The sequence below is a fragment of the Rhinolophus sinicus genome, chromosome 3, assembly GCF_057876585.1.
Source record: "Rhinolophus sinicus isolate RSI-liver-muscle chromosome 3, RSI-T2T, whole genome shotgun sequence".
In the NCBI taxonomy this organism is placed as follows: domain Eukaryota; kingdom Metazoa; phylum Chordata; class Mammalia; order Chiroptera; family Rhinolophidae; genus Rhinolophus; species Rhinolophus sinicus.
The window spans coordinates 57924895-57949799 of record NC_142503.1 but is presented as its reverse complement, the minus strand read 5'-3'; the positions used below and the strand labels follow the sequence as shown (position 1 = coordinate 57949799).

General features: G+C 35.8%; 1 protein-coding gene across 25 annotated transcripts in view; it reads left to right on the top strand.

The window, feature by feature from the left end:
• The window catches only part of MEF2C (myocyte enhancer factor 2C), a 168028-nt gene that overhangs the window by 125274 nt on the left and 17849 nt on the right, over window positions 1-24905 (top strand). For 18 of the 25 annotated variants that reach the window (XM_074328752.2, XM_074328749.2, XM_019734219.3 and 15 more), the window contains 3 exons: window positions 2194-2337; window positions 9462-9648; window positions 11744-11791. In XM_074328752.2, coding sequence (XP_074184853.1) covers window positions 2194-2337; window positions 9462-9648; window positions 11744-11791 — 379 coding nt within the window. Of the gene's footprint in view, window positions 1-2193; window positions 2338-2396; window positions 2535-9461; window positions 9649-11743; window positions 11792-24905 lie in introns of all 25 variants that reach the window. The other 7 variants (XM_019734231.3, XM_074328748.2, XM_074328754.2 and 4 more) reach the window with 2 other exon arrangements.

Below are 24905 nucleotides of genomic sequence, written 5' to 3'. Positions count from 1 at the left end.
CCAGATGGATTGTGATGACAGTTGATAGGCCTCTCTTAACCCTTGCGTTCTGCTGTCAAAAATCTGTACGTCAAAACAACTATAATTTTTACAGTAATATCCATTTATTGGATAAAAGACTCGGGTGCACATTGAAAAATCTACTGTCTAGATAAGACTTTAAAGATTTATATAAGAATACTCTTAGCATGCCTTCTAGAAATATAGGTAAAGTTTGAAAAAGCAGATCATATTTTCTTGATCTTACATATTTTTCTCTACATAAGTGAATTTTTATGAAAAATATGTGGAGTATGATGCAAGACACTCAGAAATTATTCTTAAAAGCTCAAGGATATGTGAAGATCAAAGCAGAAACACATCATAATTCAACAAATAGTTATCACCCGGAAGAATGCTCTTGTGGTTGAGATAATGCTAGCAAGATTTTGAAATGAAGGAAATGAAGTTAGCAAATAAAATTATTATTCTGATGTATAGTGGAACACTCTATAAGTACTTATTGTGGGTAAAAATGATGGCTATAGATCCACGGTAGGGGGACAGGTGGCCCCCCCCAATTATTAATTCCCCAAGATTGTAAATGTGTATTTTATCATCTTGTGTCAAAATATTCATTTTAATATTCAAACATTTTACCACATAATAAGCTATAACCATATGTTTATTTGTTGTACTATACCACTATAACATTAATAAATATTTACAGAGCCGCAATGTATCATAGATGTATTAGAAATGGTAGCTTTCTTAGTTTGATTTTAAATGAAAATCTTCAGTGCCTCAGAAACTAATTTTAAATAATGTGACATTTGTTACACATTGTTGAGAGCCAACGAGTTTAAATTTTTAAGACTAGCACCCCCCTTTTAAACTCATGTTGTTTTATTTATTTTCCCCAATTGCACGAATTAAAGATGAAGTGTTATCTCAGCTTTGAATTCCTTAGCTTGATGTTGCAGCTTTTGCTTTATTTGTATGTGAATTCTGTTTTTAATAAATATGAGCTCTGCTAAACTTCCCATTAATGAGAGACACTTAGGTACACAGCTCTTTATAACGATTTTGGTAATACCAGGAAAATGCAGAAATGTTGCTTGTCTATTAATAATTAACGTGGCAAGCTGTGTGATTAATCAGAAGTTTTATGATCTCTAAAAACATGGCATTATCTCTGTAAATCAGACCTTGTACAATTAAGTTGACAACCATCATTTAAAAAAAAAAATAGAAAATAAGTCTCAGGACTCCTGACTCATACTTTTTCTGTTACCGTGTTACATTAGTATTTATCCTTCTGTGACAGCTGACACTAAACCAGAGCTGCATTCAGGAGACAGGAGTTTCAAGATAAGGCACTGACTTTCCACTTTCATGTGTCAGGAGGCAGTCTCAGGGTGATCCAACTCAGCTGGAACACGGAGGAACTTTTGCTAGTTTGGTAGTTACTGACTTGGTTTCCTGTTTTCAGTGCTCTCTGGTTCCTTACTCAGGAGCTCGTGAAGCCCTCAACTCAACTGTTTTGACTTTTCTTTCAGCTTGTGTTGTTTAAGGCAGAAAACGTAGCAGTATTACCAGTTTCAATACAGATTGTCACATACATAGAACGCTAACCAGACGAAACCGAAGTGGTTCTCCTTATGATCAGTGTCTGAGCATTCTTAATGGGTGTTTCGTGAGAATATTATCTTGGTCCTCTTACTGCCTTTTGCTGTCAAGCGCACATCCAGAGGGGTGGCAGGACAGCGTGAGTGCCAGCCATTATGTCAAACTCAAACTAGAGATCTGTTTCCAACATTTCTGCTTTTGTCATGATCAGATTCCGAAATCATTGTGTAATGTCCTGACTTCTAATTTTTCTGTGGGAAAATAGAATGTTGCACGTTCCCACCTTACTTGTATTTGTCTGTAATTGTCTCTCACGAGATATTTGCAAGTTCAGCCCTCAGACTATCTTTGTTCACTGACTAAATTCCGTTGCAAAAGGAATATGTCCCTTTACTTATTTTTAACTAGCAGTAATAAGTGCATTGTTGAAATGACTTGGTTTCTCTATGGTTTCTTTACGCTAATGTAATATACAGTGTATGTAATAACAACCTGAAATACTGGGCAGCTTGAACTTCCGTAACACCCCTGAATGTCTGTTACAGCCTTTGTCTAGGATTGAACTTTCCAAATTATGTATTTCAGACATTGAGAAAGAAGGGCCTTAATGGCTGTGACAGCCCCGATCCCGATGCAGACGATTCAGTAGGTCACAGCCCTGAGTCTGAGGACAAGTACAGGAAAATAAACGAAGATATTGATCTAATGATCAGCAGGCAAAGATTGTGTGTAAGTACTCACAACACCCTTCATTTTTTTTACTCTTGATATTTCTCTGAACCTGGCAGGCCTTGAACAAGAAAGAAAACAAAGGTTGTGAAAGCCCCGATCCTGACTCCTCTTATGCTCTCACCCCACGCACTGAAGAAAAATACAAAAAAATTAATGAAGAATTTGATAATATGATCAAGAGTCATAAAATTCCTGTAAGTACCAAAGGTAGATGGCTGGTCTGCTGATAACTGCTGCAGTAACATACCTTAACCCTTTCAGTGATGGCTTTCTCTAAGAAGCCCTGGAAAGTCAAACGGATAAAACAGCCATCTCATCCCACGGCAGTTCATTTAGAACACAAACCCTCAGGGAGGCTTAAATTATGTAATCTAAAAAAAGTTGCCGTCAAGTTCATTGGGAGGTAGAAAATTCACAGGAGGAAGAAAGATCTATGTGACACACCCTGAATTTACACAATCTCTTAAACACACAGTCCACACAAATCACAGTGCACTAGTAAAGCACTAGAATCTCCTTCTCAAGAAGTTTGAGGATTTACTATAAAATATATATACATTCGTATGTATATGTTTTTTACTGAGACCAGATACACGAGTGGAACTGCAGTTCACTCATGTAAACTGACAATCATCACCCAAATAAAAGTTTATTTCTGAATAAAGTTTCAGCCCCTCTCCTTAAACATGAAATTGAGCAACAGCACTGAAGGGTTAAAGCTAATGCTCGCTGCAAGGAAACAGACTGCATGAAAACCTAATGGTAAGATTTCAACATGTTTGTGTGCTGGGGTGATTTTAAAGCTTTATCCAAATACTTGCTTTGCCTACACCAACATTTTCCATGCTTTAACCTTTGGCTAAATTTTGTCTTAACCGAGTCAAAAGATTTCTAACAAATCAATCATATGCCTTGCCAGATACTTAAGAGAAATAACTCTGCATGTATTATTTTGTTTGCCTACATATAAAGGGGAAAAGTACATATCTTTTATTCTATTCTGTCATCAGTCAAGTGATGTTAATTACGTGACATAAAGTGATGCAGCTCGAGGCTCACACGCTTTCTGAATAACTAATGTTAGTTTCTGAACCCTCATAGTGTACAAGCTCCTCAGTGGGTAATTAATTCCTTTCTCAAAAAAGTATATTTTTTTTAAGTTAACAAAACAGCCTACACCTGAGGATTGAGACACATTCTGCAGGGAAAATATACCTCAGCCATCACAGGAGCGGATATTGGGGGACAAAAGCTGTAGGTCAGATCCACAACTGCACTCACAAGAAAATGAATGCTTTACACATAGTAGGTGCACAGTAACCCTGTGTTGAATTAAATTGAACACTTTAGCACTTATTTAGAAAATGTATGCACATCGAACTTTCTGTCTTCATAAATACATGTCTGCTTCTTTTGTCAAGTGAAATAATGTCGGCAGTGGAGCTTTTGTTGAATCGGAATGATTAATACACTGTATCATGAAGGAAAGCTAAGTGCTGTAAATTCTTAAAGTTTCACAAAACCGAGTACTGCATACAGCACATCCACGTGGACACTTTATCAAATGAAATATTTCCTATCAGATGCTGCAATGTATGCTTGTTATACCCAGAATTCTTAAATGATAAAATATCCATTGGGATATCTTTCCCCAAAGAAGGAAAGAAAACTCCTTTGGGCCAATTTTTAAGTTCTTATGGCCTGAGTTTCTCTTGCTATATAATACACTAGTTTAGAGCTGCTGGGCACAAAAGTTTGTGAATGTGAGATTTTAAGGCGAAATACGTTAGGTGTCTCAGATAGGAGGAGAGCCCTGCATAGTTAGGAAAATGACAATATATGTAACGCTGCTGAGCACTCTCCAGGGCAGTGATCCTAAATATGTGTGGAGCTTTAACCCCCAAAATTCTGGGAGAATGCCCATATTTGCACATTGGATCATTTTTCCCATGCTGTAGGGGGAAAGAGGTGTGACTCAGACCTAGACTCCCTCACAGTATTTCATCCTGTCATGTAAAGAGTTCAAAATCAGGATACATGATTTCTTAAGAGGTGCAGTGGTGTGCGGTGGGGGATGAAAAACCACATTACAGTTTATAGGCAGGGCTGTGAGGAGGAGCCACATAGCTCCTAGCTGTGCCTCCAAGTCTTCATTTCTTTAGTAAGTGCTTCAGTCTCCAGGATGAAAAGCCCAGTTTTTGTACATCGCTTTCGGTTGCTGGAAGTAAATTTTGTTGAAAGTTTCCACAGCTGCTAAAACATTTACAGCAGGAGAAGGACACTCTGCCCTTTGTATGTGGAGAGTGTCTCCACCTCTTTAAAAACATTACAAGACTGTTTTTCTATTTCAAAGACCCAATTTCAAGAGTTTCCCTTTTAAAATAGAAAATTTAATATTGCAATCACCTGTTGGTACAATATAATTTATGCCCATATTCCTCAATTACGTGAAATAATTCATGGATGATTTGGAATTTTGTTGACCAGCATTTCCTCATGCAGGGTTTACCACAGTTCTTGCTGGGCTTCACACCAAGAAAAAACAGCTCCATTTGAGGAACCAGGAATTGGGAAATGGGCTGAAGGAAGAAGGGAGGGCCGGATGCAAGATTGGTTGAGAGTGCACGGGAAGAGAGGAAGTGGAAATAAGAGAGTATATGTTTTCTTCAAATAAAGGACTGTGAAGAGAGAGGAATAATAGCGTAACTAGGATCAAGGAGGGAGTTAAAAGGAAAAGCACTTGAGATTATTTATATGCAGAGGAAGAAGGCTAGAAGGAAGGAAAAAATTGAACATATAGGTGCAGTGGAGATACAATGGGAAAGCTTCTCAAGGAAGGAAAGGAGCATGGGACTTGAACAGGACCGAGTTGCAGATGGACCCAGTGTGTTTAAGGTGGTCGGTGTGTAGAGGGAAGTTGAGTGGGTGATGACCTAATAACCTCTATTTTTAATATTGAATTTAGCTTCTGTAGATATTGAAGTAGGGGAGCAGGTGTTTGAAAGAGGACTGCGAATGAAGGTGTAGACATTGTGAGAAATTGGGGATAGAGAGGGAATAAGCAAATACTGTGTGTGCTAGAGTTGTTGGGCAGCTTTAAGGAAATTTGGATATCAGCAGTTGGTAGTCACTAGTCATAAGAGTTGTGTGACTTTTTTTTTTCTCTGCTAGTTTTCAGCAGCTCGATAATGGTTGATCAAAATTGAAGGGTGTCATTAGCGACCCAAAAAAGGATTCAGTTCAATCATTCACATTAAATAAAAGACGGCTTATTAACTAAAAATATTTTATTAAAAATATTTTATTGGACTTTTTATGGGACTTTTCCTTGTGGTAAATTTAGGAAAATAGTGGCTTTTGGATAAGAGTTTAGATACCTTTCTGACCACGGTGACTCACTTCAGCAACCATGATCACTTTGTTCAGGGATAGAACTAAAAGCTTTTTAGCTATTATGCCTTTATCTCTTAAAGCCAGGGCCAGCATCATTGGCGTATGACCTGTGCAATTATATAGGGTACTGCTCTCGTAGGGCCGGATTGGGTTAAATACTGTGCATCACCCTCTTGAAATTCTTAATTTTTTTAACAAGGGGCCCCACATTTTCATTTTGTCCTGGGCCCTGCAAGTTATATAGCCAGTCTTGCCTACGGCATTTTATTTAATCACCCCAAATGTCTTGAATGGTCTAAAATGTGGAACCTAGCCCTGAGATATTTGCAAGTTTGGAGTCTTTAACTACTTTTTGGCTTTCACTTTTTAGACAAAATTTAAAATATTTTTAGATTCTTTTAAGTTCCCTAATTTTGAAAAGTCAAGAAAAAAAAGAATAACACAAATATCTTATAAACATTTATAGCCTTTGCTTTCCCTAAAATGTTTAGAGCTGATTCGTCTCTTTAGGGATGCAACCACTTCACGTCTCAGATAAGGTCAAGGGAGATTTAATGATTTGCCTGGTCAAATGGCAATTCATTACACAATCTGGACTACAACTGAGATTTCTGATATTAATGCTGATGTTCTTTCTGATTCTCTGAGAGATCTTCTCAGTGTGGTCATTTTTAAGCTTATAATTTGATTTCAAAATTATTTAGCCAGTTCCTGATACAGATAAGGAAACAAAGCAAACAATAAGGAAAATGCAAAGGATGTTAGCATATTTTATGACTTCTGAATTTTTCAAGTATGTTTTGATATCAGAATTATATCTGACTGCTGTTTAGACAATCACAAGAAAGTTTCATAATAATCATCATCTAATAGTTATGGTCCAGAATACTGGAAACTGACTAATTCTTGGGGATGATGGTCAGAGGAAAGGAAGAGTAGAGAGACATTCCGTGAATTGGTTATTAGGGTGGTTCAGAATTTATTAAATAATTATTAATAATCCCCTTTATATTGGATTGCATATAATCACCCTGGGGAGGGGAGAGGGAAATAGGCTTTGCTCTCTGCTGAGATACAATCACCATTCTGTAGAATATTCAAGGGAGAAGCAACTTTATAGCTGATTTTTTAGGTATCCAGTAATAAACATTTGTAAGTAGCAATAGTGAAAACAAATTAAGACATTTACAACCAAATGATAGCTTTAAAATATCAAATCTGAGTAAATATGGAAGAGAGGAGTCTTTAAGGTTTATTTCTTCCCAAGACCCCAGTCCCAGCCTGGCAGAGAACAGACTGCACTCCAACGTGGATGCCCCACCACCACATCCCATGGAACCCATTTAGTTCATTATTTTTGTAGTTCACAAATAATAAGTTGCTAACATCCACCCCTTACTCACGCCACAGTGAGCAATGATTTCTGATTGCAATATTCTGTTTCTATACCAAAACTTAGACTGTGTTGTACAGTGATTTAGTAGCAAAAGCAACAAGGCTCAGACACACTACTCGTTAGATGATCTTGAGCCACTTACTTAATCTCTTGGATTTTAAACGGGAAGAATTATATCTACAGTGAAGGAATGTTGAAATTGTTATATCGTGTATGTAAATTATATAGTACAGTGCCTACTCAATAAATAATACACAGTAAATTGTAAGCTTGTATTTTTGTCTTAATACAGTGTCTTCCTAAAAATTCTCCTTTGAAGAGACATATGCAATTCGCATAATAAAAAGTAGACTAGGCTCCACATTACCTTAGAGCAAAAGAGCTTTTAGCACCTTGATGAAAGGGGATGTTATTTGGCCAATGTCATAATTGATTTGATCACAGAAGGGAAAGAAGAGCAAGGGAAACTGGTCAGGAGATGGCAACCTCTGCCAACCTGTGGTCCAGCAAGGAGGATGCTGCAGTAGAAATATACCCTGATCTCTCTCCTCCTACTCGCAGTACTTCTGCTGGTGGTGCCACTGGCCAAGCTGAAGCCAGAGGTCAAGGGGAGCCTGGTTGTTACAGTCCGGAGGGAGGGTCAGCCTTTAGGCTCAGAGCAGTGAGGAAGGTGGGCAGTGGCCCTGGAGGGCAAATGGAGAAGCCCTAGCACAATTATTTAACTTTGTTTAGTTAGGTATGCTACAGTAATTTTTATTTGGCCTTTTAATAAAGGAACACAAGGTTTTATTCACTCTACAGACATTTATTTACAGCATATAGTAAATTTTTTTGTTTAAAAAGGTTCTGGAAATTTGGGTATATAGTCATTCTTTGTTATCTTATTAAACATTGCTATTCCATTATATCACAGTGTCTCTCCAAAATTATTTTTACTACCCTGTTTATAACAGATAAAGCCTAATAAAGACTGTGTTAATGTAGCACTTGAATATTTTTATTTCTCTCAAACAATGAAGAATCAAAGACATGTTAACAAAACATTTACTCTTATTAATATCGACATGCCCAGATCTTGGAAGAAAAGATAACTAGGGGGAGAATAAAACTAAGAAATAAAGGGAGCATAAGCATAAGTAGAGAATAGTATTGTAATCATCAGCAGGATAAATGTAGAACCACGACGTGTGATGCAGAACAGCCACTCAACAAGTGAAAGAAAAATTGATGTTAGGATTACAGGAAAAAGCACTTTTAAAAAAACAACTTTGAACCACATACACATATGCATTTAAAATAATGGCTTATTTAAGAATACCTGAGGGAATGTTCTATATAAACCCCATCTATAATATACATATTAGATACACACATACATACATACATACATACATACATTTTATATTCAGAATGCTATATGCTCTGACCATGAGTCCTCTGGCAATATACGCAGACAGTAGTTTCATTTACAATGTTAAAAATGGGAAAAATGGAGGGAGGGAGTTACAACTCTGATTATTTAGTTAATGCAAGCAGAAAAAATAAGCATGACTTTGCTTAAATTGCCAAAATAATACCCCAAAAAATCAATAATTGGGATCTGATTACTCTAATTAGATAGCCACACAGCTTCAGCTCACTAAATATTTGCCAACTGTCTCATTTGAGATGCAGGTCTTGCCATTTGTCAGTGTCAGTATATCCCAAAATATGAAGTGCAACATATATTCTGAACTATCATTTTGTAATATGAATTACTGAATGATATATGCTCTGTTGAATCCTGTATGTTAAAATGTCTATTATCTTCACAGTTACTTTCAAAAGACAGACTTTTAAAACTGATGATTAAAGTATATGTACTATTCACAAGCCTGGAGATGATTTTACATCATTAGACTTCTGCATAAATATGCTTCAATAAGCAATTAAACCAAAGGCTCCAGTTTGCATTTTAATCCTCCTTTTTCTCTGTGAAGTCATCACAATCATGTACCTTTGATCTTGCAGTCATTTCTGGCACCAGATTCAGATATCACAAATGAACAATTATTACTTAATAGAATGGAATTCAGAGACAATGGAGTCTAATGAAATGGGGCTTTGTTTTAAACAAAAGTGAAACGTTTTCTAATAGTTGCAAAGAAAGAGTTCTAAGCACATTAAAGAAATCAATTTATGATCTGAACATCTTGAGAGCTTTTCTTAATGGTCTTCTAGACACCAAGCAGTTTAGAATTTGAAATTTTTCTTGGAACAGTAAAGGCTGTCTGTACTTGAGAGATTTATTCTATTTTATTTTTTTACCCATATATTGTTTCTGCTCCTATAGGCTGTTCCACCTCCCAACTTTGAGATGCCAGTCTCCATCCCAGTGTCCAGCCATAACAGCTTGGTATACAGCAACCCCGTCAGCTCACTGGGAAACCCCAACCTTTTGCCACTGGCCCACCCTTCTCTGCAGAGGAATAGTATGTCTCCTGGTGTAACACATCGACCTCCAAGTGCAGGTAACACAGGTACGTCCTCATAAGAACACAATGTGAGCAAATCATTGGAAGGAGCCACTCTTGGGGAAAAAGCTATTTTATCTACAAGATCTTGAGTTTTCCAGTTTTCCATTTGTTATACTCCTTCACCACTAGGTCTTCAACATAATAAAGCGTAACTCCATTTGCGTATCTTTTGAAATCTTTCATAATCTGCTAATTATCTGTTCAGCCTCTCTGTCACCAATCTCCTCTTGTGGCTATATTTTAACCATACAGAAATATCAAATATCCTATCTCCATGCTTGGCTTCTGCCCTTCTCCTGCCTAAAATGCCATTTCCCCTCTTCCATCTCTCCAGGCACCCCTTCTATGAAACCTTCGCCTGTGTTCCCTTATAGCGTTTACCCCACATAGTTATTATTTTGTTCAATTTTTATTTATTTATACAGTAACTTACTTATACCAGAAAGAATTTTAGGCAAAAAGGAAATATCATAGGATAGCATAATTTATAAGAAGTGTGAAATAAAACCAAAACTAAGTCAGAAACAAAGTTAAGAGCATATCTTAAGGACATACATACCTGCCATAAATTTCTTTCTATGCTTCTAAGAGATCCTTGCTGTTGAACAATGTACAGTGTCCCAGAGGGAAGAAATTATTGCTCAGGAAAAGTTCAACCATTATTACTACTCAAATCAAGCAAAACACATTATGATGTGTTGTATTGAATATGCGTCTATTTCCCCACTGGACTTAAAAACCTTGGAGAGAAAAATGTCCTCTTGATTTGTCAGGCTCACAGTAGGAACTAAGTAAATGTGTATTGAATATAACTAAACAAATCCTTCCTATTTCCAAAGGAAGTACCATGCAAGTAATTGTATTTATAAGTCATGTACGGCAAACCATTATATATTTACATTTTATTTTTTTAAAAGCACACCATAGGAAAATTTTAGGCACACATAACTGTATTAAAAGCAACTTATTCACAAAAGAAATTTTTTAGGGTACTTAAGTATCTACCTTATAATTAAAACTAAACGTATATTATTATTCAGTACAGAAACTTTATATAGAAAATACAATAAAAATCAGCCAGAGAAAAAAATCTTGATAAATCTTGAGACTAAAAGATGTAAAGGGCTTCATTATACCATTCTCTCTACTTACGAATATGATTGAAAGTTTTCGTAAGAATTTTCAATAATCATGTATTCCTTTCAGATCATACCCAAATGCAGTTGAATTTCCTATTTGATGAGTTCATGTTCATTCATTTTTTAAAATCTCTTACTTTATTTCCAAAATATTATTCAATTGGAAATAATAAACATTTTCTTAAAATGTAATGAACATTTTCTTCTAATTCCAAAACCAGAACCAACTAATAATTATAGAGTATCACTTAGAAACAATTAGAAAGTAATCTAGCTGATATTCTATTCTTTTGGCTAAATCTTATTCCTTAAAAACTAACAGTAATTATTATGTTACATGTTTTATTGAAACATCCCAATTCTCATATATAAACATTGCCAGATTTCGATGTACTTTCTTAAGTTAGCAATGAATAAGCCTAAGTTTCTAAATTTGAGACCAGTGCAGCCTATTTTATTGCGTCAGTAAGTAAAATCCACATAGTAAATGAAGTCATTCACTGTAGGTAGATTCATGGAATGACCAAAGTTCTTAACAATTAGTACTGCCCAAAATTAATTGTATAAAATATACTTACAAAGAATTGAATATTAAATGTATGATTATTTGAACATAACAGTAAACCTTACTCTTTTTTCTTTTGACTTTCTATAGAATCCTCTTAGGAAAAACTAGACTTGAAAATAATAAAAATTCAGAGACCATTCAAAGACAGGGTTTCCTAAATGTAATTTTTCTTAGGAAAAAAAGATTCTGTAAAATGTCAGCAATTGAATGTATTTTTAATGTCTGAGCACAGCATGTCACAATAAAACAAATGTCAGCCATCTGACTTAGATAATACTTCACAATTTAGGACTCTTGGGAGAGGACAAAATATTGAGGTTGCTAAAGGTAAAGTGTGTTGTTCTGTGGGCCTTTAGCCTTTCTCCTTTTAATCTTGCTCTTTAATCTGTAGGTGGTCTGATGGGTGGAGACCTCACACCCGGTGCAGGCACCAGTGCAGGTGAGTGGAGACTTCTGTGCTACAGTTTATATCATGTATATCATTGTTCAAGATTCCTTTACTGGGAGACTTGCAAGAAGTTAGTCTTTTGAACAAAGTTGGGGGAATCTGTGAGAAGCATGGAAAAATGATGCCAAGAATTTCTAAAGCACTTTTCTGAGATGGGAGTGGCTAGATAGAAAGTTAGAAGAAGATTGTTTATTAACTAGAACTTTCCTTAATAAAACTTCAGTGATTCAACATAATCAGAGAATTGAGGGTTTTTATCAAATCAATTTAACCCTAAATACCATCTCTAGATTCGTGAGTACCTTAAGCAAGCCTTGCCATTTGAGTTCTTGATTAATCATTTCACATTAAATGTGAATCACTTTCTACCCAAAGAAGGACCAAACTCCTATACATTTCTAAAGGAGAATTTTTTTTCTAAAGAAAAGGAGGTAATGAGATCATAACCATTCAACAATAATTTAATAAAATAAAACCACATTTGGCATTAAAATGAGTTCTTAGAGAATATGAATACAGTGTACCCCCCAAAAGCCCCTTAAATATATTTCAGCTCTTTGAGAACTTCTTCCAGTAGGACCAATTAACTCATAGTCACATTTCTCCAGGGTTCCGTATTAATTCATATTATTGTGATTATTGAGATATTGATGGCGATTTTCAATGCAGAGGCAAAACAGCACACAATACTTTTTAATGCTGACTGCAGTTCACTGTTGGCATAACAAGTAACCATGGTAATTCCTGCAAGCTGGAACATGCTATACATTTAAAATAGTAGGAAGCAAGCTTGAATGACACGAGGTTGTGTTTGAAATGTCAAAAAATTCAAATTTACTGAAATATCCATGGACAGCCTAATTAAAATATTTTGCCAGCGCCAAATATAATAATCTGCTAATTATAAGAAAGAAAATAAAGAACATTGTTATATAAAAGCATTTTACAAATACCCATTTGGGGGTAATGCTTCTCACTTTTGATGTTGGCTCGTCACTAATTCAGTGAGTAATGAAGAAAAAGTATTACTAGAAGTACACAGTGAATTACTGAACAAAATTGATGGCACTGCTTCCTATTTTAATCTTTCTTTTAAAATTAGAGTCAGATTAGTGAGTAATCTTAATGTCCTATTTTGCTGGATATTGAAATGAAGTGCTCATTTTTCCCTTTAAAAAATACTTCGTGGCTTGTAGCCTCAATATTACAGAACCAGATCAAAGCCAGGCCAATGTTTCTTGGATTCAAGTCTCTACCAAGCACTATAATTAAAAAGAATCAGTGGGAACTAAGCATTGGGTTGTCACAAATACCAAGAAAAAGGTAACATAAGAAAAACAGTTTATTTAAAATGTCATCAGAATTTTATATGTAACTTGACAAGTGTCCTTAATATTCATATGGTAAACGACAAGAGTAGCCTAAAAATCTTTAAAGAACAAGGTGAGAAAGAGATTAATACTTTCTGTAAAATTATGGTGATTAATACAATATGATTTTGTCACTTAAATAGACAAGGTGCCCAGTGGAATAGAATGTAGAGTTCAAGCATATGCCAACAGGGAAACTTAATATTTGTCAGGAGTTGCATTGCTGATCAAATGGGGTAATAAAATGATGGTGGAATAATTAGTTATCTGTGTAGAAAAGAATAAAATTTAATTCTGACCTCATTCCCTAGACTGAATTAAAAACTAAATGTGTAGAGCAGCATTTTAAAAATTGAGAAGATAGCATAAAAGAATATCCTTAAGATCTGAAGGTGGAGACAGTGTTGTTAAACAATATACAAAAGCAATTAAGAAAACAGTTGATAAATTTGACTCCTTTAAAATACTAAACTCCTGTTATAAAAGCATACTGTAAATAAAGATATTTCCAATGCATATAGCTGACAAAGGGTTAGTTGCCATAGTATATAATGATTGCCTAAAATTAAAGAGAAAAAGAGAAAGAAAGAAATAGCTCAGTAAAAAAAAACAGACAAAGGCTTTCCTGGGGTGGGGGGGGAGACGAATAAGTGGAGCAAGAGGATTTTTAGGGCAGTGAAAATACTCTCTATGTCACCATAATGATGGAGACATGCCATCATACATTTGTCCAAACCCACAAAATATACAACACCAAGAGTGAACCATAATGTAAACTGTGGACAGCAGGTGATAATGTCAGATCAGTATAGATTCATCAGTTATAACAAATGTACCAGTTTGGTAGGGGATGTTGGTAATAAATGTGTGGGGGCAGGAAGTATATGGGAAATTTCTGTACCTTCCCTTCAATTTTGCTGTGAACCTTAAACTGCTCTAAAAAATAAAGTTTTAATTGGAAAAAAAAAAGAAATAAAGATGGTTTAGATATGATATTTTATCCAGTATCTTGCTGCATCAATTTGCTTGCTGTAAAGGGAACAGCCAATAGTGGCAATAAATTATTAGAACTAGTGAAAAACATGTGGAGTGGTGGGGGGATGAGTTACTCAGCTTTGATGGAAGTGGCCTCTTGTTACTGCTTAGCAGCTAGAATGCTTTAGAATCCTATATTGAAAATGAGAAGTATTTGGTTGTTCAATTATGCTGTCATTGTCAATTCCCTGACAGTCCGCTAAGTTTAATGGCCCTCCAGGGACAGAGAAGACGCTCAATCTTGTAAGCATAAAAGTTAGCCACATATAGCTGATAGTATCATTGAACTAAAAATATCTTACAAGCTTAGCAAATTCATCCTCCTACTTCGGGACCTCTGCCACAGGCATGGGACTCTTCTATTTCAAAAACAGTAGAAGCCAACAGAAAGAAAGACATGCCATTGCTCCATCCTCATGGTAATAAATATTATATACTTTTTAAACTTTTATGTAAGTGTGTTTTTCCAGGACCCAGCAGCTCCAAGTCAAGTAGTTGTGGAGGGCACAGCTCACAGTGGCCCATGTGGGGATCGAACCAGCAACCTTGTTGTTAAGAGTACCGCACTCTAACCAACTGAGCTATCTGGCCTCCCCAGTAAATATTATATTTTGATGGTTGTATCTTATAGTCATGAGCATATAATTTTCACAGTTTCTGTATAGTTGTGAAAGAGTTACTTCCCCACTTTTTAAAAATAGAGGAAGAAGTGCTTTCCAACTCTGATGCCACAGAACACCTGTTGCAGATGCCACTTAATCTTGAGCTTAGCTGTCATGTCCTGCTCACAAGCTCAGCCGTCTTCCCTTCTTTCTTATGCCGGACAGTATCATATGTCAAAGCTGAATATATCTGTGCTGATGTCAGAGAATCACATAACACCAGGGGGAAACAAGGCCAGCCAGAGTGTCTCTACATTTTCAGAAAAGAAAACTAAAGCAAAATGGACAAAAGCTATCTTCCAAATTTTGAATATTGTCATTGAAATTCAAGGTCTCAGATCAACTTAGAAACCCTGAGGCCGAGTGGCAAGATTCTGCAGTTAAGTTAAATAATTTTCAGTCTTTGTAACTTTTTTTTTCAAAATCAAATCACCTCAACTTGTAAAAAAGGGATTGTCTCAGGAGGGAAGGAAATAAATTTAACCTTTATTGTGTGTCTGTGAATACCAAAAGCCCAAAGAGATAAGCATTCTCATTTTCAGCTCTGCTCAATCATAAAGTATGTCTTTCCCATCCAGTCCCTGAACTATCCCTCTCCCTCATCTCATCTGGCAAGTCACCTCCTCTGCCACCAAGCTGTTTTCTAAATGTACCCCTTTTTCTCCATTCCTATCCCACTGCCCTGGGTCAGTCTTGTACTAATGCCCCAGGACTGTTTCTAGAGCCCCCTAATTCATCTCCCTGCTTCACATTACATCCCACTCCAGTCTCCCCATGACTGATTAGTCTCTCTCAAAGCCTTAAACTAATTGTAAGTCATCATTCACATGCCTAAAATCTAGCAATGGCTTCCCAACTTACTCAGAATTAACTGTGAGTCTCTTATCTCTGGCCCAACCTACTCTCCAGTCTTAAACCTTCTTACCTCTGCCACTGCCATCAAGAACCCTGCACTCCAACTCTAATAATAGCAAACACTTAGATTGCTCTCACTATGTGCTTCACGAAAAGTAACATTTATTCTTGTAACAGCCCTTTCACATAGATATCATATTATGCCCTTCTGGAGATGGTGGGAATGAGGTACAGAGAGGTTCAGTAACTGGCCAACGTGGGACCCAGGCAGTCTGTCTCCAGAGTCCGGGCTCTTCACTGCTGTAGTGTGCTGCCACTTTCCAGACAGTAATCTTGGCTGCTTGCCTTTATGTATGCATTCCTAGTACAAAGGAAAAGCTGATTTTTATACACATAAAATTCTAATAGTATTGATGTGAAAAATGGAAAGAATACTTCAAAGAAAAAAATGTAATTTTAAATACAAAAAGATGAGCCCTTGATCTGTAATTCACAAAACTAATGTAGTCTTCTGATACTGTGTACAATGAATAGCAAATTAATTATTTGATTACATGGCTGAGCACCACTGGACAATAAAGTTTTACTAACTTCTCTAACATACTTAGTGGAAAACGTAAAGAACTGATATATAGCAGTAAATGGAATGTGGGTTGGTATCTCAGACCTTCACAAATCACCTCTTAAAACACCGAACCTCTTATCACTCAAATTGAAGTAATTTCAAAGATGAAGGCAAGCGGTGATAAAGAAGTAACGGGATGGAGTTGTACTCTCGGTATAAGGGAAATATACAGCAAGTCATTATAACACATTAGTAATAGTGACATTTCTGGGTTTCAGTTGACAGTTACTCATCCACTACTTAATCCTTTCCTCTCAACAAGCAAAATGAAAAGTCACTGCTCTTAAAAGTACATTTTGTCATATCTCTGCACATTAAAGCTTTTAACATGCTAATTTTAGTGGTTATTGATGATTGTAAGATCAAGTTCAGTTGAGTTTTCATAATTATTAGATTTAATAGAAATAACCATTAACATAGCAATACCTTATGTTGGATTATTCACTGTCCTATTAGTACCCTTTGTTTTCACTTTGATATCATGGTTTTTATTGAGTAGAAAGTACCCGTATGCTCAAGGATTTACTGATTCATGATTCAGACTGGAGATAGAGGGAAGAGAGAGAGACAGAGAGAGAGAACCTTTAGGAATCTCTGAAAATTTAAGAGAATTTTACAATCTACATAGCTATTTGACAATAAGGCAAAGGAGATTTATGTATATTGGTTAATAATTTTAATTGGCATTTATTGTAAATTAGATATAATTTTATGTAAAAAGAAACTAACAGCTGTTTCTTTATTTTGATTGTCAATTGTTTACTATTTTATGCATTTGGTTGTCAAGCATTGTCACTTCTAGAATTCTTAATTTATATCAGCTAAATACATGGAGATTTGATGTGCTGCTGTGGATAAACCACTGAGCAGTGAAAAGGAGACCTGGCTTCCAGACTCTGAAAAAACTCCTTCTAGCAAGACCTTAGACTTAGAACCTTTAAACTGTATATTCACATTGGGGATAAGACACAAATACCTTTTTTTTTTTTTTAAGATTGTTCTTTAATTCTCTTTTTTTTATTGGGAAATATTGGGGAACAATGTGTTTCTCCAGGGCCCATCAGCTCCAAGTCATCGACCTTCAATCTAGTTGTGGAGGGTGCAGCTCAGCTCCAAGTCCAGTCGCCGTTTTCAATCTTTAGTTGCAGGGGGCACAGCCCACCATCCCATGCGGGAATTGAACCGGCAACCTTGTTGTTGAGAGCTCGCGCTCTAACCAACAGAGTCATCCAGCCGCCCCTCACCCCTCGGGCAGCTCAGCGGCAGCTCATTATCTTCAATCTAGTTGTGGAGGGCGCAGCTCACTGGCCCATGTGGGAATTGAACTGGCAACCCCATTGCTAAGAACTTGCGCTCTAACCAACTGAGCTACCTAGCCACCCCAAGACACAAATATCTTTAGTGTCCACTTATACACAATGTGTTATGATCATATAATTATAAAAATTTACTTATATGACTTCTCTCTAAATTCATTTAGCAATGAAAAAGAAAATTTTATCATATTATAAAATAGATCTAAGTAAGGAGAGGAAAGGGTCATACAATGTTTAATTATTCTGTACCAGTATCACTGCTTTCCAAGTTTTTGTTTTTGAGAATACTTATCAAAAATTTCTCAGCTGACTTATCTTATCAGTCAAAAGAGACTTCTCTGAAATTCTTACCCAGTGATTTAAAATATGAGTGAAGTGGTTAAAAATTTAGCCTAAAAGGATTTGCTTTAACAAGTTTACATTTTTGTTGCCTAACGAAACACAAATTTAGATTGCAGTTCTCAAGAAAGTGTGCAGGAGGGATATCATTTAGTTGCTCTCAAATAAGAAGACTACTTTTGTTAGTATAGAAACATAATTTTATGTTATATTTTAAAATATTATTAAGCAGCATGTGAAAGATACCTAAATTAATAGTTGGATTCTTGTTTTGAAAGTTTTATTCTGTTAAATTGAATTGTTCTGAATAAAACTTCTGAATTTATTTTCAGTTTTACCTTGGGAGTTCACCCAAAACATAAATAAAGATCCAACAGCATTGCTTTATTAATATCTATGAAATTAAGTAACAGTGATATTTTTAACCCAAACCAAGGTTATCTAGATTTATTAAAGAAAAGAAAAATACCTATTTCTCTAGTTGGATGATATACAGCACGTGATACATGGTCACTGCCAAGAAAATCACTGTCTACTTTCCATATACAAGACCTGAAAAATTACTAAAAAAGGAGTCCCTTGACACCATTCTCTAGGGGTTAATACTGAACTGAGAGAGGCAAATCAAAGAGAAGACAAATGAAGAATGTTACAGGCTAAGTCAGGATATCGTAGAATCTGCTTTCAACCTCTTTGGCTTGACTTGTTTCTTAAGAAGTTTGATCTCTGGAGGGAAAAACAAATCTTCAAATTATAACTTCCTAGAGAGTGTATTAGCAGATTTTAGAGCCCTTGGTATATTATGGTTTCTGATCTCACAAATTATGTTGTTTTTATCCCCTATCCTTCTGTTACATTCAGTAAAGCAATGTGAAAATTGGTCTCTTCACTCATATCTCGTCGATTTAACCTAGGAATGTGACTGATAATAAACCTTTGGACATTTTTAATATTAATTCAAGCAGTTAATATTTCCTCCTAATACACTAATTTTACTCAACTTTTTTTTCTCTTGGCAGTTTTTTTTTTCTTTTTGGTACACTATTGTTTTCTCTCTTCCCTGGTTTTGTCATCACCATAAGATTTTAGTTGGAGATAACATGGAAAGAAAAGCTCTTTAAACAATCGTCAGTGATATGAAATTGCACATCAACAGACAGCAGACGCTAAAGGAGGGATGTGGTTAAAAAACCCCTCTTTTGGAAATCAATTTTTTACCTACCAGGGACTTTTTAGGACGTCAAAGCTGTCGGCCAAGAGTATAATTTGCTGTTTTTAGACAAACCTTTGCCAGTCACTTAAATTTTACAGTTAGACTTACATAGTATGTTTCATTTGAATTTCAATTCAAAGAGTTACCGTCATGATACAGTCTCATACTTGAAAGATCAAATCAAATATATTCCTTTAGTTTATTTTAAACTAAAGGAAATTATTGTACCAAAACTTTGGATAAACAATTTCAATTTTTAAACTATAGATGTGTCCATTGGGTGTAAAGTATTCACTGGGTTTATTTATTATTGCTCCATTTCTGTTGTTTTAACTGAACTTAATATTTACTTGCTAACTGTTTTACTAAACACTCTGCCCTCCTTTCACAATGTCTTGACCTTAGAGTCCACTTACCACCTCCAGTAATGGTCAAGAACTGATTCTGTTGTATTTATAGTGTGGGGGGAACCCTGCTATAGTTAATGTAGGTTATGATAGTAATAATAGTGAATCCAAATCTATGGTCAGTGTACATATTCAGATATGATAACATTAATTAACATAACAATCATGAAAAAGGAACCTTTAGTGTAATATTAAGCAACTCAAAGAAAACTGTAAAATCTTGAAGTAAAATGTTTGCTCAAGCAATAATTTGGGAAAATATTCCTGAGGCAAATACTCAGAATAATAAAATAACCAAGGAAAATATAGGATATACAAGTTATTTTAGGGGTGACATTCTTGCCCTTGAAAATCCTGAGAATTTCCATTTTGCAGGATTGTTGTGAAAATTAAATCAGATAACCAACGCAAGGCCCCTAACACTGTTTCTACCCCAGAGTAAGTGCTTGTTAATAAATGTTAGCTATTGTTAATATTATAATTATTTATATTTTTTATTTCCTAAGCAAAAGATAAAGCTTAGTTTAACGCAGTTCCAGTGATATTTATTCAATGTGCATGCATTAGTAGGCTTCACAGAGATGTCTGTGACAGCCTCTACCCTCAAGGGTGGGAGTAAAGACGATACATTAATAAATCTGAGGCAGAATGGGAGTGCAGTGCAGTACAGTGCAACACATTTCACTTTGAACATTATGATCTTCTGATGTGTTTGCAGCAGTTGTGTAAATGTTAAAATCACAAGTGATTATTCATTCTCTTCTGTCACGTTCTCTCTAATTTATACTGTCTCAATATTTTTGTTTATAAAAATGACTGAAAGAATGAGCGATTATGTCAATAATGAACACACCCCCTCATTTTTAGCAAAGAGACAGCCCCCAAAATCACAAGAAGTGAACAATTAAGTGAGTCATAAATCTATCACTCATTGTTAAGTGGAATTTTTTGAAGATAGCAAGGTTCAATATCATTTTTGTGGTGCAATTAAAAACTATCCCTTCATATAAATGATAAACGTCTAAGTATTGCTTTGTCTTTTGCACCTGAAACTAATAAAATTAAAAAAAAAAAAAAAAAAAAAACCTATCCCTTCAGCAAATCAGTACTCAAAAGCAGAACGATATTTTGAGTGCCTTTTTTACTGGAAACATCAGATTGTTAATTTCTTCCTTATTTGCAAATGGAGCCTGTATTCAGAGAGAGGGAAGACTATAAGGATGCATTCTAAATAGGAAACATCTGGCCTTTGTAACAATGTAGTGTGTTTTGGAGTAAATCAAAACTCTCCCACTTACTGACAAGTCACAGAAGCTCCCTGAACCTCAGTTTCCTCATCTGTCAAAAATTGAGATGATCCTTCCCAACCCACATGACTGTTAGGACAAATGAGCGAGTGGCTTGCCACCACAAGCCAACTTTATCACATGGACTCTTGATCTTAGAGAAAATTTCTATCTCACAATCCAGAGCTTATTGTATGTGCTGAATGTTTAAAGTTCAGTATCTAGTTAGCAGATAGACTTGCTTTCACAAAAGATACTAAACAAAACACAGCCAAGAAACATCAAGGACAAGTGGGGTAGATATGAAATCCATGAAGGTCTGGTTCAACATCAGGGTGACATGGTCAAGCAAAAGAGACAAGTCCTTTTTAGAATGTCTGCTACCCTCTGACTGGTACAACCAAAAATAGCCTGGGCTTTGGTGTATTCTTGGGGTATTTTTTCTAAGACTACACCACAAAAGGCGCTGAGGTTTCACAGGAGTTTCTTCTTAGTCTGACATTATGCATTATTGTATTATTTCCCTAAGAAACCCCCAGATAGAATGAAGACAGTTTTCTGTTTAAGGATCACAACCATAATCATAATCAGAAATTTGATTTGCCCCCATTCAATAGTAGACATATTGAATTTTTCATCATTCCCAGATTTCTGACCTCCAGATGTTTTGTGGTTGCCTTTTCCCTTAGAGCTATCCCATGAAGAAGATCTCCTTTTCCCTAAAGACAAAAACACTACAACTACAAAAAATAAACCTGTGTTTCACAACAGCTGAATAACTTATAAGTACTACCACTGTTAGCAGGGTTTCAGGCATTCAGGTCAAAGTGCATATAGGGCTGAAGTCTAGAAGGTCATAATATTTGTCCACTAAAACTATTTTAAGTGTGTCGCTTCCAGTAGAGTAGTGAGTTGTATGAGCAAGTCTACTGTATATAATTTCAAAGCATTTTCTGTAAAAAGACATAAGCTTATTTGAGACACCAAACAATGTCCTGATATTGAAAACTAATTTATCTTAAAACCTTAAAAAAGTCAAATATAAAATTACTTGATGGTAATGGGCATTATAATGTATGTGACATCTCTAGTTTAACAAGACAAGTATGCTTGTAAATGTTTTCAAAATTGTTCTAATGAAAGAAAAAGGAAACCTAGATTGGTAAAATATTTTGCTAAAGTAAAAGCAAAAAATCAATATATCAGAAGTTCAGCTATATGTTCAACTTAATGTTTTCCCATGGCTTTTTGCTTCAAATTCCCCAAATTAAGATGTCATTAATAAATTACTAAACAAAATTAATTTTATACACCTATATATGAGAAATTATTTTCCAGATAACAACTAATAACAGATACTATAAAATACTGGGCATTTCACTATTGTGTTAAGTGGTTCTGATGGAAGATGGTCTCTTAAATTGACAATAGGCAGGTAAACATCTTTACCCTCTGTTACAGGAGAGAAGAATATTGACTAAAATACTACAAAATCTCTTTTTCAAAGCATATTTAATCATCCAGTTGAATAGCACACGAAAGTTAGACAATTGCTCTGACATTTAGTGTAGTTAAACCCAGTATTTCCTGTTTGTAAATATTTATTTATCCAGAGAGAGACCAGAAATATGGTTTGTAACATCACCATTCTGTGCCTTCCTACATAAGGTCAGCAACTTCTGAACGAGAACAGTTATTTGGGCCACGGAGGGTGTTTCTCAAGCTTCCACATCACCTCTGGCACAAGAGGACCTTTAGTCTCATGTCTCTTTCAGGTCTCACACTTCATTTGTATTCTGTAGTGTTAGAATAAGATTTGACATAGAAGGGTTTTCAAAATCTCAAAGTGTGTTCGACTCTCAAGGAGCAGGGCAGTGTACTTCAGAGTATGGACTCTGGACACACTGCTGGTTCAAATCATGGCTCTATCAGTTGATCACTGTTGGACATTGAGCTACTGGACCTCTCTGTTCTTCATTTTTCTCATTATGTAACCCAGGGAGGGTATTAGTATCTCACACGGTTGTCGTTGTAAGCATTTAAAGGTCTTTTCTATCTATGTATAATAGCAAACACTTATATAGCAGTTACTAAGTGCCTAGTACTTTTCAGGGTACTTAATGAGTATGCTTTATGTAATTACTATTATTGCTAAATAACACTATATAAAGGGTATGTATGCTATTATTAATATTGCAGCCGTCATGATGGCTGCCTCAGGTGAGTATGTGGAAGTCTCTGATTCAGATGAATTTTAAGCTTCTTTCTCACTTATGAAATCATTGCTTAGCATTGAGAAAACTAAGGCTCATTGTGGTTGGAGGAACTCTGATGGAGATCTCATGACTAGAACTTGGATTTATCTGCTTTATTTTTTTCTTTTGTTCTTGACTCCCCTCTGCCCTGTAAATGTTCGCATCTCTGCTGCCTCGTCGAGACCTCATTCCTCGTGTGTTCCATGGCAGGTGCATCCTAACTACCTTCCCTAGCAGCACCCTGACCCCCTTTAATCTATCATTTCCACTGCCGCTATTATTTTCCTCACACACAGAGTTAACGATGTCATTTACCACTCACAAACCAACTCTGGCTGTTCATTTTCTATAGTATGAAGTTCAGTATAAAATTAGCATGACCTGAGAGGCTTGTCTTAGCCAAGCTTACTTTTCCAACTTCTGAAAATTTCATACTCTAAAACATGCAGTGCTGCATCTTCATAGAAATGTTTGTTCTTCTCAAATATCGTCATGACTCTGAGATTGCTCCTGCATTCTCTCTCTGCAGGAAGTCTCCCTTTGAACCATCTGATGAAATCCTATTCAGTCTTAATTGCCACCCTTTCACCATTCTTTTTCCTAGGATCTCATATAGCCCATCTTTTGGTAGAAAGTCTATGTGAGTAAATTACTGTTGAAATTTATCTTGGTATAGAGACAACCATGGCAATAAACACTTGTCAGTGTAGAGGAAAAGATCCAATGTCTAAGCATTTTCTTTTTCCTCAGGGAAAAATTCTGCTTTATTCGATTCTACCACTTGCAGTTAGCTAAGGTAATGTACTTTGAAATGATTAATAGATGTAACAGGTGGGAAAGGAAGCTTCAATTAACTCTCTATAAACAAATTTAGTGGGTGAGCACTTGCAGGATTTCCTGACTTGCATATTATATGGTTGATAAGCAGTTTGTCTCAGTGGTGTGCTTGGTCATCAGTATGTAATTATTATCTCAAGAAAATTTTCTCAAGTAGCGTAAAGAGGAGAGTCCCTCGATGTTTGAAATTAATAAGTTACTCATTACATTTTTCAGTTCTCATCTCACATTCCTTCAGTCACTTAACTTTTAGTACCATTCCTGAATAATTCTTAATTTTTAAGCATATTTTGTGAATCCATTTTGTGCTCACTTGAAACACTTAAAATGCTAGTACTCTACATAGCATCCCTGCCTCTAATTTCAACAAGATCTTAGAGGAGAGTGAGTTCAGAGTGGACTGAAATGGTCTGAAAGGCATCATGAAAGAGTTAGGACATTCGCTGATCCTTAAAAAATGAATTTGCATCAAACAGAAGGGCAAACACAGGTTATAGAACTGTTAGAACAAAGACTGAAGCATTTTCAGAGGACCATGTGTTTGGCTATGGCCTTTGGAAATAATGTTAGATAGATAGAATGGGTCAAACTCTGCTGAGTCCTGAGAGCCACATAGGGCACTGACTCACCAGTGTTCCGTGTGATCTGAAAAAGGAACATGATGGAAGCAGTACTTTAAAAATATTTCCCTGGGTAGGTTGGGACTGTACATTAGATTTAATATCACAAATATGCACATAAGTTTGCCTACGGCTTAAGGAGCTCACAGTCTTCCTGAAGTCCATCTTAAGGCCCGGTGAAGAACTGTTCAACTAGAAACCAGGGAACCACATGGGGGTTATTGAAAAACCTAGTCAAATGGTGATGAAAGCCAAACCAGGATGGTGGCAGTGGACATGGAGAGA